We start from the raw sequence: 16186 nt of genomic DNA, 5'->3' as shown, positions 1-16186 counted from the left end.
AAGAACATGCTAACAAGTTAACTAAACTCTTTGGAAAAATCACTAAATTCATTGAATTCTTCATCCTCTGTGTTGCTTTAGAACAATTCCGCCAAACCCGGAGTGAGACTGAGCAGTGCTTGTTCTTCTGTGTTGCTGTCAGTAGCAAATACTGATACCAACACAGACAGTGCCCTCTAGTGGTTTTTGCTATTTATATATTTATTTTTAATTAGGTATTAATCATACCTGAGTATAAGTCGCACTCTTAGCCAGACTATGTAAAAAATTCCTGTACTCTGAAAAACAAAAACAAAAGTCTAAATATGATCCTGATGTTTTTCTCAAACCATAGTAACCACTGAGGCAACCTGTGTTAAGTCTAGCTTGTTTTACTGACTGAAGTAGTTATATCTAATCCTAAACTGTATATATATTTTTTTTTACCTCAGTACAGTCTTTTCAATTTGTGTCAACTGATTCTTGTCCACCAAAATATTTGTCTGTGGAATGGTATCAAAATCCCATCATCTCTTTATTTTGTTTTTATGCAAACAATAAAACTTTGAAGCACTGATTGTATCGAAAAACTTACAAAAACCATCAAGTCCAGACTGTTCCAATGTAATGTGATAAAGCTGCTAGAAGGTAAAATAATGCTCTCTATTACTAGGACATGAGAGCAGTATCAGTCATTATGATGGTAATATTTTAACAGCCTTGTTAAGGCAAGGTGTCCTCTGAGTGGGAAGCAGTCTAAGCAAAGATGCTCACACTTCCTTTTCTCCGGCCACTTCCTCCAGCTCCTCTAGGGGAATCCCAAGGCATTCCCAGTCCAGCCGAGAGATGTCGTCTCTCCAGCGTGTCATGGCTCTTCTCATTCGGACACGTGTGGAACACCTCCTCAGGGAGCCACCTCCACGATTTTTATAACTTATTCAGGAAGTCACGGTGGATTAAAGAATAGTCTTTGTAAAAAGTTCAAATTTATTCGGTTTTTACTTCAGGAAATTGGTGACATCATATTTGGCATTTTAAAAAAAAGTAGTGAGCATGGTGTCCGAATTGCTTTTAAAATTCTGAGCACTAAATAATCCTGCACTATATAGTTTTAGGGGTTAGGGAGTTTTGAGGGAATTTGGACATAACCCATTTTTTTACTTCACCAACTAAATGCTGAGGTAACCAACCCTTACCGCTCCCAGGGATGCTTAGGCTATCACAGCCAGGGATTTTCAAAGGTACCACGTCTAAAGAAAGTCATCTCAGTTTTGTGGAAGGAAAAACCTTCATGCTCTGAGAGACCATGATTTTAAACTTTAGACCAAGTTTGTGTCAATACATACTGTAATGCTGCCACTATTAGGTCAGAATTCCCAAAACATGTTAGGTTTCCTTCAACCCTTTAACATCCCACCTTTAACTTCTGTGTTGAGATTTTTTTGACAACTGTAAATCTTCAATCGTTTACACATCTAACGTAATTCCAGCAGAGTCTGAAGCAGAAAAAAGCAGCTTTAGATGCTGATATTCAACCCGGCAAATCAGTGTGAAGTACTCACACAATGGACATCAGTCAGCTGATTCTTAGCGCTTTATGCAACACTTTACGTTTTGAATGTGTTATGTGCAAAGTCGACATGAAAAGCTGCTTTTCACGTTGATCCTGTAAATGATCGAAGACTTAAGGTATGTCAAAGAGTGTGTGATATTTGGGTGTCACAACCTCACATATGCATTTCAAGTGAAATAAGACATTTTCCAGAGACTGCAGACTATAAGCCCCTTTTTGTTGAAACTTACTGCAAAACTAAAGCAGTCAAAACATCAAAGTTTTCTCAGCAGCACTGTGAGCCGCTCATCTGCCTGCCTGATCAAAAGGGGTCCATTATGACTGTGGCTCCCAGGACTCGACAAGCGTACAGCAGCAGGTTTGGTTGGCTGCATGGGGGAATCAGAAGTCTTCTCTTCTCTGAGGACTCCCAGTGTGCTTCATCCCTTTGTGTTGCTTTTACACTGTGGGCGCATCTCTGTTGTGTCTTACCAATGTCAATAAACGATTTTTTAAAAAAATGATCCCCTTTCTCTGTGCGCCTTTACCATTTTGACAAAACGCTTCGTATGTTTTAGTGTTTATCTTTGTAGCTGACTGTTTACAACTGTCTGTCAGCTCCCACCACAGTGAGAAAGAGCAGTTTCATTTTCTTCTTCTTTTTTTTAAACACATTTCTTGTTGCAGTCATGAAAGTTCTGTCGTTTTTCAAAATTAAAATCCTGCTCTAAAGTCTTATCTCCTTTAAGATCAAAAGCAGTCCAACTTTTCTTTTTAGGAGTTTGAATTTGTCCCGTGGGCTAATTCAGCTATGCATGCTTTGTCTTGGCTGTGGCGATTGTAACAGCTGGGGGCAGTCAGTTGGTATAAATCAAACAGCCAGTCAGCTCTCACTGTTTTTGCTGCCCAATAACAAGAGATTCAGTGAGAAGAAAGAGAAAATTCTGGATAGGAGATCATGCACGTCTTCAATTGAACCCAACTTTTTTTTTTTTAAACTTGAATATTTAGATCTCACGTGCATGCATCAGAGAAAAAAGTTTTGTCCCCCCCAAACGACTATAAAATTGGTGATGCAAAATATCTTCTGGGATAAAATCTTTGCCATTTTCAAAAAAAAAAAGGCATTATCTGTGTTTTTTTCTTCTAAAAAATCCTTGCAGTGTTTGTGGGGAACTCAAGCATTGCAAATCTATCAAGCAGTCCTTTGATTTAAGGAGGGCCAAAGTGTGTTAAGTTAATCAAAACTGATAGATATGTTTGCTTTCATAGCTGATTAAGGTCCTCAGCAACCCCCCCGACCCAAGTTTATACTTCATCAAAATACTTCCGAAATCTATCAAGAGGTCTGTTTTTATTACACCCTTGCCCCCTCATTAATTAGGTTGATCCTGATTATTTCAGCTGAATTTTGGCGCTTTGCCTCACGGCTCGGACAATGGCTGGGTACATGTCATGAACACGTTAGTTACATCGTCCTAACTGCAAACGTCAGAGTTTAAACAAAAGCTTTGTAAGAGTTTTTAAGACAAATCCCAACAAAAGCTTTTCCTTTTTTTCCCCCTCCCCCACGTGATGAAAAGGAGCGGGGGCCGCTTCACAGTTTTAATCTGTAATTAACAACCAGCTCTTTTCAGATGTCAGATGGAGCATTTGAAGTCTGTCCAGGATTACATGATAAGTGTGTTACAGTTCAATTGTGCATCAAAAGAAATAATGAATAGGTCCAGTCTGCAGTGAACTCATTTGGCACTTGAGTAATGAGGAGTGTTTATGAGGTATTCAGGCCTCTTCTTCCTGAGCCAAATCTGGTGTCCGAGTCTCCACAGGCTTCTTCGCAGAACGTAACTGTTGGCCCTTAATTTGAGAGTCAAGCAGGTCTTACCCAAACATCTCAGAGCCCTGATTGCTGTGATGACTGCTCCAGATGTGAAACCATGCCTTGCTCAGACTCACAGGAAAGAGAATATACACCCATAAACACATATTTGTCTTCAGAAGACACAGACCGCTTGTGCCTTTCTTCAACGTGTCCTTTGTTATTTTTGCTTTTTGGACAGAGTTTTCCGCTCTCCTGCCAGATTTTGTTAGATCACCTAGAGCATTGGATAAAAATGTGTTTTCAGTCACCTCATCGTTTGAGAGTAAGGGAGGTTAGCGGACAAAAACAAAGAAATAATAAGTGAGTCTCTTTGTGTTCCTGTTAGGAAGTGTCCAATCAAAATAATACAAGGATTAAGTTCTATTTGCCCTTCAAAGTCAAGTAAAAACAGACTTAGTGCTTATTAAGGTAAATAGCTTTCCAAATTTGAAGGGAAATAAATTGCAGTCATGTGTGGACGCAGAATCCCCACTCTTAAAGTGATTCCGCCAATCAGTTTTCACTTCATTAGTGTGCAGCTGTTACTGCAGGCAACTCTCTCCTGCTAAACACTTTGAAAGGTAACTTTTTACATACTTTTAGTCATGGAGTTCACTCATTAAAATAAACTGTTTTTTGGGGATTTTTATCCGTGTTGGAATTCAGTTCTACACGGAGCCCGTGAGCCGACATGGGTAAAAAAATGATGAATTTGTTCCCATGAAATAATCACTCCCACAAAATATTTTGAGCTTTATTTGGCTCCAAAAATCCGATATGGTGCTTTGATTTGGGCTTTTATTGATCGCCTAAGATGACGCACTGCATTTATTCAGTGTATATGAAGTAATTTTGGTCATCAAAGTCCCACTCCGATCATCTTTTGATATATTGTAAAAGCATTCCCAGTGTTCTTTTATTTCATTTTTAGCGATTTTTTTTTTTTACTGTTGTTTTATAGGACTTTTTTTTGCAGAGCATCAGTGTTAGAAATTCACTTCTCAGGTGTGGGCGGGACTGTTGGCGTGGAATAAACCCGAAAAATGCCACAAAAACATGTTACAAACACCAAAACCCCAACTTTTTAAAGGTTTGCCATCAGTATTTTTGGCCAAAAGAAATTGATTTATCCAGAAATACAGAAACCAGCAGCATCATCATATCTTCAAATAAGCACAAAGAAGGAAAGTTGAATGTCACTGAATAAGCAGACACTGAAAGAGCTCAATGTAATCATCTTACCCTTCCACATCTTGTTATCATCACATGTAATGGAAGTCTGTTTCTGAAGGTTTGTGATGAGATCAGTGAATCCTCCTGCTGTGCTTGGAAAAGAACGTGCATTAGCGAGAGTTATCATTTCCCAAAGCTGTAGAGCACTTACATGTACAACAGCTTCTTGCACAATCACCCTGTAAAACATCAGAGAAATACATGAAAAACGTCATTCTTGGGCAACCACTGATCCTTAAAGTGCTCTTAATTGGCACCTCGATACAACTCTGTAGCAGCATTCCGGTCAGGGAAAAACAAGTTCATACCAGGAGTGCCAAACACCTTTTTGATGCCCTCCAGACTGGAAAGTGCGGCAAAGTGTTGAGGAAAATAAAACATGTATGCCATCAATCTTTAACAGTTTTGGATTCAAGGATATTTGTGGTGTCCGGTGCTGTCTGACGTGGTTACCAGACAGACGGGCTCTGCTGAGTCGAGCTGAACTCCAGTGGGCTGGAAAATACTATTTCTGCTGCAGTTTCTGCCATTTGGCACGTTCTCCTCATTACCCGTCAAATATTGCACCAAAGATGGAAAGATGCCAAACAGACACTCGATCGGGACACTTCCTGCACTCCTCAGGGTTGATATATTTCAGTGGTAATTTTAAAAAACTGTATTTGTATATGCTGCATCTATGAGGCTGACATATGCATTTGTTGCAAATGTAAACATCTATTTGTGATGGATGACCAGGTTTTCAATGCAAAGCTGCTGCATCCTGGTGACGAATTTTGTTGAAAGCATCTCAGTTCTTTTTCATCTTTCTTAATTTCTTTAGCATTTACTTCAAACACAAAATATTTACTGTGTTTAACGCTTAATATTCCTGTACTAAATCTCTTCAGAATGCCCACTGACTCGTCTCCCAGGGGCCAAATGTGCATACCACATCTGTAAGCTGCTCCAAAGACAAATAATGGAAATCATATGACCGGCGGGGCCATGAAATTAAACAGAGAAGGAACAAGGAAAAATGAAACTGGATCAGAAATGTAGGAAAAACTGCAGCTCGACCCCTCAAGTCATGTGCCATGGTGCATTTTGAGTTGATAAGCTGTTAATCATTTCAAAGTAGAGATTTTCACTAATGTGAACCAGAAATCAAAATGAAATGGCTTATTTGATGGTCTCACGAACACACTGTTTTCTGCCCAATATATAAGAATTTCATGAAGGATAATGTAAAAAAGAAATAACAACTTTGTTAAAATAGATATTCACTAAAATGGATAAAGAGGTTGATCTCTAAGACGCACTTTTGTTCTTACATAGATTTTAGCATCTATTTCTCACGCTTTGATTTTTGACTTCTCAGTGATTTTGTGATTTCTCAGTTTATCTGCTCCTTTTGAACTAAAGGAGGATTATGTTGGTTCTGAAGACAAGTTTAGGCTTTATTTTATGAAAAAGAGTTGGAGATCTACAGGTACATAATAGGCCAGAAGATTGGACAAAGAGGCTTTACAAACATGGAGAAAGCAGACTGTCCTACAGGGATCTTAGGTCTCTTTTTGCACTTCTGTCAGTTTGCAGAGAATATTGCAACATTTTTTCTGTTGTTGGACCCCTTTTTACATTGGAGTGAATAGGCCCTGAATTGTGTGCACAACAAACAATTAGGGATTTAATGGTACAGTGACCTGGCTCTACTACATTTGGTTTTGTAAAGTGCTTCAAACTGGAAGTCAGAGTTGCCACATTACTTCACACCATTTTAGATGTGCAGAAGATCGAACTGTTTGATTTGGCCTTTCATCATCCAGGAAACAGGAGAAAAGGACCTCACCTGCTAGAAGGTTGGGGACAAAAGCAACTCTCTGCAGGGGATGTATCATGCAAGATATCATTTTTGTGTGTTTTCACCTTTGCCTGTTTCAAAGTAAGAAATTTGACCTCATCCCACAGCTGCTGTATTTTTGCAAAGAGGCTTTCCAACTTTTTTGGACCTTTGTGCAGACTGACTCTGGAATTATTGGTCATAATGTTCCAGTGTCTCTTGTTCCGCTTCTGGAGACATAACGGTTCTGCAAAAACAGATGTGCCTTCAGTCAAAGGCATCTGCAGCTCCACTCTAACAAAAATTAAAACAATACTTTTATGATTCACAATCTAAGCCTTTGTTTCATTTGTACCAGTAAGAAAAGCATTTTCTTTAGTTTATTTTGTATGCATTGGATACAATTGTTTTACGTGTCGTCGTGCAGTCAAACTGCTTGGTTGTCATATTGGTTGTGCAGCTGTTGGAAACCATCATCCTCAGTGCTCTCACAACTGTCCACTTTAAGGTTGTGTTTCATAATCCCTCGCAGCCGGCAAGCTTCCCTCTGAAGAGTTCAGTGCCGGTTGAGGGGAGTCAGACCTTGGTTTTCAGCTAAAGATGCTCTGCAGGGTTTGAGGGTTTCTGCTTTCCTTTCCAGGGATTCTCTCACACGACTATCAGCAGGATGCAACTGAAGCCCAAATGAAATCCCAGCTACGGCATGAATTAAAGAACAGGTGGAGACTCGTCACCGCCTCGCTCTTTGTTTCTGCCAAACGCCATAGTGGCGACTTGTTCCACCGTTTTCTCATGGACCCTCTTGTACTTTGATTTCATGTCCCTCAGCAGGGTCAGGGCTTCCTTCTGCTCCTTTCTGTCCATGCCTTTGGTCTTCAGCGCACTGGCTGCACAGAAAAAAACAAAGTATTGCAGACATTTGCATTTGACAGCTATCAGAAATGACAAAAACATAAGGGAGTTTACCGAAGGACACGACTGTCATTGATGAACGGTCCTTGATTTGCTTTATTGCATCAACCCTTTCGGTCGGCTGCTTCGCTGATCGTAAGGGTGGCAGAACTTTGGTCTGTTCTCAGAAACAAAGAGCAGTGATAACTTTGTTTTCAGTTTCGGAAAATGGACGTGGTATTTAGTAAGACATCCAACCTTCTTCATTCTTTCCCTGCACAGAGTCTGGATGCTATCAAGTTTTGGTTTGGAGTCTGGGTAGACATTAAGATTCCTCAGAGTGTAGTCCAGCATCCGAACAGCTGTTTGGATTCCTGTAAGGAAAAATAAAAAGCTTGACTGTTTTCCATGCGGGGCATGTTTGGCTGAGCCTTAGTGTGAAGAAACAAAATAAAAAAAACAGCTGCTGGGATCCTCACCGACAGATTTCAGCACATCAGGATTTGCTTTTAGACCCATCATCATTTCATAGGACGTGTTATTTGTTTTCATTGCACGCTTGTTCTTGGCAGCTTCATTCTCTACAGAGAAAGAGTTTGATTCAGAATTAGAATCGTCTCCTTCCTGCAAAATAAAAACAAATACTCTCAATAAAAAGGACGTTTTAGAATTTAAATGTAGTCATGGGTACATAATGTCCAAACCTGAGTGATGAAGAAGGGCTCTGTTTTTTCAGGGTCACTGCAGCTGATCTTCTTCCTGTCTCCCCTGGTCATTTCCTTTATTATCATCGGCCTCTTTGACACATTCATGTCGCTTTGTCCAACCTGAAATACAGCAAGTTTTCTTTTAAAATTCACTCTTTTCCCTTTGAAAAAAATGCCTTCAGCCTTCCGACCTTCCATCTGGGAGCTGCAGAGGCTTTCAGGGAGAGCCTTGATGCATCCTCTGGCTTCTTCCCCCTAATCCTTATTCCTCGTCTCTCTTGGAGGTAGAAGGTCAACAAAGGAGGGTCTCCTATTCAAGCAAAGACATGAGAGGGGATTTTTTTTTCATCTTAAACCGGCGCTGGTTTCACGCTCACCTTTCCTCTTTGTGGTTAGAGGGTTGGAGTGAATGTCTAATTCCAGCAGCTTTGGGAAAAGAGCAGCACCCAGCAGAGCTTCTTCTTTGACTATCTGAGGACAAAAAACAGTTGACAATTCTGGAAAAACTATGAGTGACAGTTGTATGTTAAGAATCAGACCTTGTTGTCGGCTAAATTGAGGATCTGAAGCTCTGGAAGCGGCAGACTGGATGTTTCCCAGACTTCTTGAATGTTCTTGAGGATCTTCACATGTTCTTCCACATGAGGAAGTGTCAGAGACTGGACTGTATCGAGAAAAGGACAAAGAGCAAAGTTGATCCTTTGTGGAAACTAGATATGTTAACAGTTAGTTGTGAGGCCTACATTTGCCTTCTTCCACATAGGAAATCTGCTCAGGCGTCAAACCTCTTGTCATTTGCAAGCAGGGTATTTCACAAATGAGGTTCTTCTGAAGGTTGAGATGTTTCAGTCTTTAAAAGACATTTAAAAAAAATATTTACAATAATATTTGTGATGAATGCATAAAATATAATACAGTGGATTTCTAAATAAATACCTCTTTAAGTTTACCAGACTGTAGAAGACGACAGAGGACAGTTTGTTATCATCGAGGATCAAGACTTCAAGTGATTCAAAGTGTTTTCTCTCCTGTTCAGAAGACCTTTGTGAAAAAATATACAAGATTTATATTCATTTTGTTTCCCTTTACTTAAAAAAACCCCTCTGATATCAAAATAACATTTGTATACTTTTCCTCACATTGTTTTCTCCACTGTGCAGCAGGTGCCTTGAGTTTGTGTTACTTTTGCTTCACAGAAAAATCATTAGTAAGATTTGTGCGCCCTCTTGTGGTTGATTTGAAAACTGATTTGAAAAGAAGAAGTTTAAGTTTTGCTATGCTATATTTGCAGAATATATCATATTTATTGGGTTCACGTTTCTGATTTTTCTGTAATATGGAAAAAAAAGATAATTTTGCCCTCAAAAAGTTTTTGTCATAAGAAAAAAAAATTAAAATGTGGATTATTATTTATATTTTAACCCTAAAAGTTTTTTAAAATCACACATAAAAAGAAAAAAATGTTAAAATATAATATTAGCTTTAACTTCTAAACTGACAGAAGGTTTTTTTCATCTCCTCTGCTGTAAAAGGTGAGGTATCCTTCAACAAAGCTGTTTTTTTTTTGTCAAACTCACATCTCAGTGGGGTCTTGGTCTGAGGAAGACAGATTTGGAGGAAGATGATGAAGGCCATTTCCAGTTAAATGAAGGACTTTGAGAGATGAAAGACCGCTGAGGGAGATCAGGCTCTCAGGTGATAAACTGTTATAGGACAAGTTTAATACCTGCCAGAGGTATGAATGAAAACAAAACGGATGAACATAATTAAAGAGTCACAGGGAGGGAACAGTTAATCAAAAAATGATTTTTTTACAGAAAAACAAACCACAAGTGATAATATGAAATTATATCTTGATTAGTTCCAGGAAAGCAGCAAAATGTAAATTACCTGAAGGTGATGGAAGTCAGCAGAATCCAAATCCAGGTTTTGAATTCTGTTCAGAGACAGATTGAGTTCTCTCAAAGATGGGAAACAGCTAAAAGAACCTGCAGGTAACAAAAACACTAAAACACTGCTTTGTGCAATACAAATGAGACAGATAATAAATCCACACCTAATGAGAGGGAGTTGATGGATGCATCTATGTAAGCTATGTTTTCAAACACCTGGAAACCCTCTGGTTTAACCTGCACATAGAGGAAGTAGAACTTTAGAAACATAATCCTTGAGGGAAAATCAGGAAAGAATGGGCAAGAGGCAAACATTCTTACTGAGTTGAGCTTTTGTTCACTTATATCAACGGAGCATATTTGAGACGGGTCATCAACACAGTGCAGCTGAAGCTGCAAAACAGGAGTTTTGCTAATTATTTACACAGATTTGGTCTCTGTATACTAATTTGATTGCATAGATTTCCACCTCTTACCAAGAAAAGCGCATCCAATGTGAGTTGATCTGCTTCTGTGGTTTTACATTTCTTTCCTCTGTTTGCTGCTCTGTTCTCTGACTTCCTGTGAGCCTGCAGAAGCCAACAACCAGCATCTGTAAAAAGAAGAAAAATGTATGTGCCAGCAGGCTGCAGGTTAAAACTCCAAATATGATCCCTTTGAGTTTTATTTACAGACAACTAACATATATAGAATAAAAAACATGAAATCTAAAAGATGTCAAAAATTAAGCGGACATGCTTGTATGTAACACATATACAAAGTGTTTAGAAAGAATTTCATGTATGCGTGACAGAAAACATAAAAAAATCAGTATTAGCTTTATTAAAAAATGTCTATCGGTTATTAAATTTGACTTTGTTTTACCCACCTTCTCTTTTTTGACTCGTCCCAGCTGGAAAACCTTTGGCAGGACAGCTCAGTCCATCTCCTAATCTATGATGTGCAGAAGTCATCCCTGATATTAATGTCGTTGATCCACAAACAGCTTTTCGTCACAGTTTCTTCAGCTTAAAAATACATCCCACTGCGTTCATTTTGGTTCTAGCGACACAGCCTGAGCTGTTATGTGAGCCGAAGCAACGCACAGGCGCTCTGTATCCTGGCAACCTCGTGAAGGAGGCCGATGCATTCCTCCCGTCCAGCAGGGGGCACGAGAGGGACAGAAGCGACGCCGCTGTGCGCAGCTTGTCAAAGAGTCGTTATTGGAGTAAGATAATGTATGCACCCTGCTCACAAATGGTGACAATGAATAAATAAATTGTATTGGTTTTGAAAAATAGAGATTAAACTTATACTTACCATCTATAGTTTTGTTAATATATACATACATATTTCTTACAAAAAACACGAGTTAATGTATTCCAATGACTTGTTTTTTTATATTTCAAAACAATTAAACTCGTAATATATCACTAAATATATCACTTATATATCACTTATATATAAATTCACAAATATTAACACACAATTGTGCTCCAGATGTAATTTTACACCAAACAAGAGGCGATATCAGGAAGCCACCAGACGAACATGGAAGTAGGAAACAGCGTCCCTCTTGTTCTCGCTGTTGTCTTCGTGCCCGGTGAACCTTCAGTATCAAGTGTCGTGAACGTCGGAGGGTCCTGGTTCCGCGTCCAAAAATGATGTTATAATGCCGAGGTCGAAGACAGCCCAGGTGAAACGCGACAAGTAAAGGTAAGAGCTGCTGCCGCTGTGACGCGCTAGACGCCCTTTTGCTTCTTTTGCCAGCGAGGAGATGCAGGAGTGAGAAAAAGCCTCCTCTGGATGTCAGCTCCAGAGGTTCTTATTGGATTATAAATGAAAGTAATGCCGGTCACGCATATGTGGGGTATTTGTTTTTCTTTTTCTTTTTTTCTTTCCTGCTAGGACTTCTCATCCACCATGGGAAACAGACCATCCAAGAGTGACAACGTGGAGGAACCAGTCAAAACAACTTTGTTTCAAAGGGAGCCCAGCGGGATAACATACAGGATTCCTGCCCTCCTCTACCTGAGACACAGTCGCACCTTCCTAGCCTTTGCAGAGAAGCGATCTTCCCCCTGTGATCACGAGGCTAAGATTCTTGTTATGAGAAAAGGACTGCTGAATGATGATGGCTCTGTTAAGGTTTGTAATCAACATTCAAGGGACATGACATTCAAAAATAAAATAGTAATTTTAATAAAAAATCCCCCAAATTAATCATTGTGGCCACCAGTTAGCATTTTAGTATAAATCAACCCTGATTACTAATTGGTGCCCACAAATATTAATTTGTGCACACAGATGCTCTCTGTGACAAAATACTAATTTTTCTGCACGAAATTTCTGCCAGCAAAATGCTAATTTGTGCACACATGTTGCAAAATTGTGGCAACAAAATGCTAACTGCACAAACATGCTACTTTGTACGTTGCTGATAAAAAAGCTAATTTGGGACAAAAAAATACTAAATAGTGGCCATAACATTCTAATTTGTGTGAACAAAGTGCTAATTTGTGCCCACAAAATATTAATCTTTGCCCACAAAAGGGTAAATTGTGTGCGCAAAATACTAGCTTGTAAGCAGAAAATGCTAATTTGTTCCTACAAAATGCTAATAAAATCCTCATTTGTGTCCACAAATCTAAATTGTGGCTACAAAATACTAACTTGTGGATAGAAATTATTTTTAGGAAACAAAGTATTTATTTATTTATGTAATTATGGCATCTCCAGGGCTCCGTATATATATTTTTTTGTTTTTTAATAATTTCAGTGCGTTTTTTAAAAAAACTCAAACTATGATCTTTTGTTCTGTTTCTCCAGTGGTCGTCCAGTCAGGAGCTTTTGAGTGCATCTCTGCCAAACCATCGCACCATGAACCCCTGCCCTGTGTACGAGAAAAACAACAAAATCCTGTTTCTGTTTTTCATCTGTGTCTGGGGAAACATCACAGAAAAGAAGCAGATCATCACAGGTAAGAACAAGACGCGGCTCTGCTACGTCACCAGCCGCGACGACGGGCAAACCTGGAGTCAAGCTGTGGATTTGACAGAGAGCGTGATCGGAGAGGCCATCCACAGGTGGGCCACGTTTGGGGTGGGCCCCGGCCACGGCATCCAGCTGGAGAATAACAGGCTGATCATCCCTGCATACGCGTACTACATCCCTTACAGGTGTGGTTCTTTTCCAGTTCCTTTCACAGTCTACCCTCGTGCACTCTCAGTTTACAGTGAGGACTTTGGACAGACATGGCATTTAGGTAGGATGCTTCAGAAGAAGTCATGTGAGTGCGAAATGGCAGAGATCATAGATCACGAGGGAAGGAGTCACCTCTACTGCAATGCTCGTCGGGCTGGGGGCCACAGGTGTGAGGCCCTGAGTGAAAACAGTGGCGTTTGTTTTGATAAGCCCCACATGGCCCCAGAGCTCATCGAACAGCCCTCCGGCTGCCAGGGCAGCGTCATCGGCTTCCCGGCGCCAGAATTCATCCCTAATGACGATGCTGAAAGCAAAGCCTGTGGCACGTCTCTGTTGTCGCCAGACACACAAACCTGGCTCCTCTTCATGCACCCAACCAACAAGTCCAGCCGAAGGGACATGGGCGTGTATCTGAACCGCTCTCCTCTGCACTCGTCCGGGTGGGACCGGCCCCGGATCATACACAGCGGACCCAGCGGTTACTCAGACCTGGCGTACAATGTAGACAAGGATCAGTTTTCCTGCCTGATAGAGTGCGGCAAAGAGAGCGAACTGGAGCAGATTGCCTTCATGTCGTTTTCCCTTAACGATGTGATGCAGACGGGCAGTAAGAAAGACAAAAAAATGGTCTGAATCGCTCCTCTACTTCTGTGCCAATGAAGATCGAATCCCATCCTGTTTTAGGCCAAAAAAACAACAACAAAATAAGCAGCTTTGTAAGGCTGTGCAGTTCCACTCGTCTGTGTTCCGTGTTGTTCTTCATACTAGAGATGATGCATGTAAGTCATGTGTTTTCTTGTCTCTATTTACAACAAAAAAATGTCCCGAGTCTTAATATGCAAGTTTCTGTCTTATAAAAAGAACTATTTTAATAATAGCTTGTTCATTTGAAGCATGCTGTGGTGGACTGATTTTATTTTTGAAAGCACCTCATCCTGTTTCTGATCTTACAAAGCTGTCCGTTTTCCTTCTGAGCAGTGGGGAGCATTAGCCTACCTTCTTTTTATTTTCATAAAGCAGTCAGAGCAAGCCTATAAGGTAGAGCATCGAGGTCCCGTCATTGCTCAGTCTCTCCTTTTACATTTAGAATTTTCTGATTCACTTATGCCTTCTGCATCATTTGTACCTATGCGCTGTGCAGCAGCAGCAGGCGTCGTCAGACCACAGAGGAAACCAAAACCCTGTTTTGAAAGATTCAGCCGCTGAGTAAAGACTCAAAGTGTCAGACATTGAGGATGGGAGTTTTCCTGTGAATCAAGCATTTTGCAATCAGATGAAAGCTTTTATAAATGTTTCCGGGGTAAAATAAATGGAAGGATTTGAAAGTTATTCTTGTACTAGTTTTATAGCATCAGTACGACATATGTGGTTTTGACATTTTAATCAAAATGTGTAGACGTGTGACATGTTTCTGTGGCCAAAGTTGATGGTCCACCTATGTGTTTCTGATATGTTTATGCCTTAGAATCATATACCATCCTGGATCTGGTGTTAGGAGAAACTAATACAATTCTATGGAGTGTTGCTTCACTCAAAATGGCCTAAATGAAGCAGGTTTAGTTGGAAAAGTAGGTTTCCTAGAACACAGCCCTGTGGGAACTCCACAAATAATTTAGATGTGAATCTAAATTATTTAATTTAGATGTGAATATCAACAATATAGATATTGTTGATATGAGCCAAAACACAAAACAAACAAGCCAGGAGCATCATTTTATGATTTTAAAAAAATGTTTTTGATACATGGGGTGATATATTTTTTTCAGGAGTTCTGTGCGAACCATAGATAATTCCTTATTTCCAGGAGTATGTCTTTAATCTGACAGACGTGTGTATTTTAGCTGTTTTCACCAGATGTTATACTGCTGATATGAGCCAAACTCATGAATCAATTAGTTTGGTCTGTATATAGATTTGTAATATTTATTGGTTTTCCATGTTTTATTACTTTCTGCCTATATGTCTTGCACATTTAGCATTATTTTGTACACTGATTTCTTTCCTCCAAGCCTCGTTTCTCTTGTGTGACTGTGATCAGGTTAAAAAAAAACTTTGGTGTTAAAAAAAAAAAAAAAAAAGCATGCAACAGCAGATGACGACTCCCTATTCATAAAGCCACTAAGAGTTTGCACGAAAAAACAACAACTTCTAAGTGACTTTAATGTCCAAACTTACGTACTGTTGTAGGAAAAAAGGCCTCAACCTTATTCTAAAATTGTGTTTCTGTTCACTGTTGTGGAAAGTGAAAAAATACCTTGCATGAAACATGTATTTTAGTACAAAATAAATGTAACCTGTGATCACAGAGCCCATCTTTCCTCTTGGTGTTTTCCTCCCCTGATTATGATTGGAAGTAATGATGGTAATTTGTTTCAAACGCTCTGAGCAGCTAACGAGAACAGCAGTAGTCATCTGTCAGGCGGGAGTAACGGGTGAAACAATAGGCTGGGTGCAGATGTGCGCAGATGTGCGCCTGAACGCAGCGGCAGGCGACGGCTTCAGCTGAAGGAGGCGATTGGCTCCCTCGGCAGACGCGGAGGCTGAGCGCTGCAGCGTGCTGGAAGGATGTCGATGACTCTCTGGGGAGCTGAGTGTGATTCAGCAGATGTGCGGAGGGCAGGAACAAATAGGGGACAAACAGGAGCGTTTTGCTGGATTGCCTTTTTTTCCAAAGCATGACCTCACTGCCATTCCTGAGCATTATAAGAAGTAGAACAATAACAAAAAAGGGGCACAACTGATTCATCATTACAGCGTATAGGATGCAGGAAAAAACAGAAGAGCGTAATAGTAAAATAAATAAGTAGATCATACATTTAGACTCATAATGGCTCACAGAGGAAGTTGCATGCATTGTAAAGGGATAAATGTAATTTATTTGAATCCTAATGAGGAAATACATATAATGTCAACAGAAAAGTCACAGGACTTACAAGTATAGTAAACAAAGTGGCAAAAAATCAAAAATGACTGATTTTTGTCTGTTTACAAAGAGAAAATTCAAAAAAGGGAATGCTTTTAAAAGATAAAGAGTTGATGTTCACTAGCTATCAAAATATTTAATAA

General features: G+C 39.8%; 2 protein-coding genes across 4 annotated transcripts; one reads left to right on the top strand and one right to left on the bottom strand.

Annotated features, from left to right (window-relative positions):
* Window positions 1–6786: 6786 nt before the first annotated feature.
* xrra1 (X-ray radiation resistance associated 1) lies at window positions 6787–11479 on the bottom strand. 2 transcript variants are annotated; one of them, XM_011483453.4, is made up of 16 exons: window positions 10806–11479; window positions 10414–10529; window positions 10259–10330; window positions 10102–10174; window positions 9936–10033; window positions 9623–9771; window positions 8982–9086; window positions 8789–8895; window positions 8585–8709; window positions 8423–8516; window positions 8237–8355; window positions 8043–8165; window positions 7818–7962; window positions 7597–7712; window positions 7414–7516; window positions 6787–7334 (listed from the first exon to the last, which is right to left on the bottom strand). In XM_011483453.4, exons 1-16 carry the CDS (start codon window positions 10888–10890, stop codon window positions 7156–7158), a joined length of 1809 nt encoding a protein of 602 aa, XP_011481755.1. In that variant the 5' UTR covers window positions 10891–11479; the 3' UTR covers window positions 6787–7155. The 2 variants fall into 2 exon arrangements, with proteins under 2 accessions (XP_011481755.1, XP_011481756.1); XM_011483454.4 differs by having other exon boundaries at window positions 7414–7518; window positions 7602–7712.
* A 360-nt stretch (window positions 11480–11839) lies between these two features.
* Window positions 11840–15427, top strand: neu3.1 (sialidase 3 (membrane sialidase), tandem duplicate 1). Of its 2 annotated transcripts, XM_011483400.4 has the most exons (3): window positions 11840–12064; window positions 12746–12896; window positions 12975–15427. In XM_011483400.4, exons 1-3 carry the CDS (start codon window positions 11840–11842, stop codon window positions 13751–13753), a joined length of 1155 nt encoding a protein of 384 aa, XP_011481702.1. In that variant the 3' UTR covers window positions 13754–15427. The 2 variants fall into 2 exon arrangements, with proteins under 2 accessions (XP_011481702.1, NP_001274475.1); NM_001287546.1 differs by having other exon boundaries at window positions 12746–13753.
* The last annotated feature ends 759 nt before the right edge of the window (window positions 15428–16186 follow it).

This window comes from Oryzias latipes, chromosome 14 (assembly GCF_053564925.1).
Source record: "Oryzias latipes strain Hd-rR chromosome 14, Olatipes_Hd-rR_3.1".
Classification (NCBI taxonomy): domain Eukaryota; kingdom Metazoa; phylum Chordata; class Actinopteri; order Beloniformes; family Adrianichthyidae; genus Oryzias; species Oryzias latipes.
The sequence above is the reverse complement of the archived record's forward strand: the minus strand, read 5'-3'. Positions and strand labels throughout refer to the sequence as shown.

Excerpts from the sequence above, each read along its gene's own strand:
- neu3.1 (NM_001287546.1), top strand. The coding sequence starts at position 11,840 with ATGGGAAACAGACCATCCAAGAGTGACAACGTGGAGGAACCAGTCAAA. Across the intron at positions 12,065-12,745 it reads ATGATGATGGCTCTGTTAAG|TGGTCGTCCAGTCAGGAGCT; the intron begins GTTTGTAATCAA and ends CTGTTTCTCCAG.
- xrra1 (XM_011483453.4), bottom strand. The coding sequence starts at position 10,890 with ATGACTTCTGCACATCATAGATTAGGAGATGGACTGAGCTGTCCTGCC. Across the intron at positions 10,530-10,805 it reads GACGAGTCAAAAAAGAGAAG|ATGCTGGTTGTTGGCTTCTG; the intron begins GTGGGTAAAACA and ends TTCTTTTTACAG. Across the intron at positions 9,087-9,622 it reads GACCAAGACCCCACTGAGAT|GTCTTCTGAACAGGAGAGAA; the intron begins GTGAGTTTGACA and ends TTTTTCACAAAG.